This window comes from Electrona antarctica, assembly GCF_951216825.1.
Source record: "Electrona antarctica genome assembly, chromosome: 19".
Taxonomy (NCBI): Eukaryota; Metazoa; Chordata; class Actinopteri; order Myctophiformes; family Myctophidae; genus Electrona; species Electrona antarctica.
Window position 1 is genome coordinate 21,231,512 of NC_136800.1, and position 2,334 is coordinate 21,233,845.

Consider the following 2,334-nt stretch of genomic DNA (forward strand, 5'->3'; position numbering starts at 1 on the left):
TCTCATTTCCGTTTTTCATTCAGCTATATAACCTTACTGTTTAATCTCCATACTATTTGACCCCATTCAATGTTTAGAATGCAGCAGATAGTCTTTCCACAGCAACAGAAGGAACTATTGACCCAGACAACTTGAACCTGCTCTTGGCTCTAAGTTGAGTTGGACGTGAAAAACAACAAGGATTGAAAGTGAGGAACATTCTAGAGGAGAGCGTGTTAATACGACTGACCTCCTGTAGAACCAGGACTTAAAGGGAAAGTAAACTTCAGGGAACATTCTAGAGGGAGAGTTGCCACAACCTACTGGCTTTTTTTCCTGTCTTGGACAGAGTTGTCTGTAGCTTCACTTAAAGAATGGCTTCCCAGCCTTCCTTTTCAGAAGTGGACTTTTCCTGCCCTGTGTGTCGTGACGTATTTAAAAATCCTGTTATTGTGGCATGTAGCCACAGCTTCTGTAGGGCCTGTCTTCTGGAATGGTGGACACATAAGGAGATAAAAGAATGTCCAGTTTGTAAGAAAATATCTTCAATGGATAATCCACCTTGTAACCTGGCTCTGAGGAACCTGTGTGAGACCTTCATTACGGAGAAACGTCGGGAATTGGATCCCAATAAGGAGGAAGTCCAGAAATCACTAAACCTCTTACATGTGACACTGGAGGTTTTCAATAAGGTCAAAACAAACTGTCACCAAGCAGCAGAACACATTAAGATCCAGACCCAGAACACAGAGAGACAGATTAAAGAACAGTTTAATAAGCTTCATCAGTTTCTACAGGAGGAAGAGAAGGCTAGAATCACTGCACTGAGGGATGAAGAGGAGCAAAAGAGTCAGGTGATGAAGGAGAAGATTGAGGGTATGAACAGAGAGATATCATCACTTTCGAACACAATCAGAGTCATAGAGAAGGAGCTGAGTGCCGAACACATCTCATTCCTGCACAACTACAAGGCCACCGTGGAAAGAGTCCAGCTCACACTGCAAGACCCACAGCTGATCTCGGTAGCGTTGATAGATAGGGCCAAGCACCTGGGAAACCTGACCTACAGAGTGTGGGACAAGATGAAGGACATTGTCTCCTACACGCCTGTGATCCTGGACCCCAACACTGCCTATCCAGAACTCATCCTGTCTGACGATCTGACCAGCGTGAGATGTGGAGACGAACAGCAGCTCCCTGACAACCCAGAGAGGTTTGATTACCATGGTAACGTCCTGGGCTCCGAGGGCTTTAGCTCGGGAACTCACAGCTGGGATGTTGAGGTTGGAGGAAATAGACGCTGGTCAGTAGGCGTGTCAGAATCCTTCCAGAGGAAGGGAGTGAGACGGGGGAAATTCTGGACAATCATGTTATCCGACGGTGAATACACGGCATCGCAAGCGGGGTCAATCATTGATCTTTCAGAGAAGCAGAAACCCGGAAGGATCAGAGTCCAACTGGACTGGCACAGAGGAAAGCTGCTCTTCTCTGATCCCGACACCAACACGCACATACACACCTTCACACACACTTTCACTGACCCTCTCGTTCCATTCATTTACAACGGCGACACGCTCCCTCTGAAGATGTTACCGAGTAAGATCAGTGTAATTAACGATGATGACCACACATTTGGTTCTTAAAGGGTAATAGCACTGCATTTTAGAATTCATGCAATGTTGGGTTCTGGGAAAGTCAATATGAACTAACGTCCATATCTCCTAAAACAACACTGTCTAGATAATAATGATGTTGTCCATTCTATCTTTGAATAGGACACATTTGAACGTGTTAATTTGTATGGTGGACATCGTATGTGATGTAAATGTTGTATGCTTACTGTACTTCTTTTCTTTTGTTTGGAAACTTTTTTTTTAAATCACCCTTACTTCAACAACAATAATTACCAGGCATAAACACAAAAAGGGATAGCCCTGAATGACCATACCAGGTATGTAACTCTGAGAATGTACGAATGGAACCAAATGGTCCATTTGGTTCCATTTGTACACTCGGAGTTAAGGGGGTCCTTGCAATTAAAACGTTTGAGAACCACTAGTACCTATAGGACTGATAGGACTTGCTGCAGTGTCATATTAAATCAGTGTCATACATATCCTGAAGAAAACCTAGAGACTAGACGTTCAGTAATTGGGTATTAGATCAAAATAAGTAATTAATTAATTTATAATGGTGTGTAAAATAGAAAATACAAAAATTGTCATGGACACGACCAAGTGTTTGCCACAGACACATGTCTGTCTATGGATATATTGATCACATGTGCTTCATCAACACCTATGGGCATTGAGAGTGAGGTTGATGTCTATGCATTCTGGCTGGGAGACAAGCTGA

At 43.3% G+C, this 2,334-nt stretch overlaps 1 protein-coding gene across 1 annotated transcript; it reads left to right on the top strand.

Moving 5' to 3' along the window:
• Positions 1 to 527: 527 nt before the first annotated feature.
• LOC306943035 (E3 ubiquitin-protein ligase TRIM35-like) lies at positions 528 to 1,622 on the top strand (the record flags this gene model as incomplete). Its single annotated transcript, XM_079529240.1, has 1 exon — positions 528 to 1,622. One exon carries the CDS (start codon positions 528 to 530, stop codon positions 1,620 to 1,622), a length of 1,095 nt encoding a protein of 364 aa, XP_079385366.1.
• Between the last annotated feature and the right edge of the window lie 712 nt (positions 1,623 to 2,334).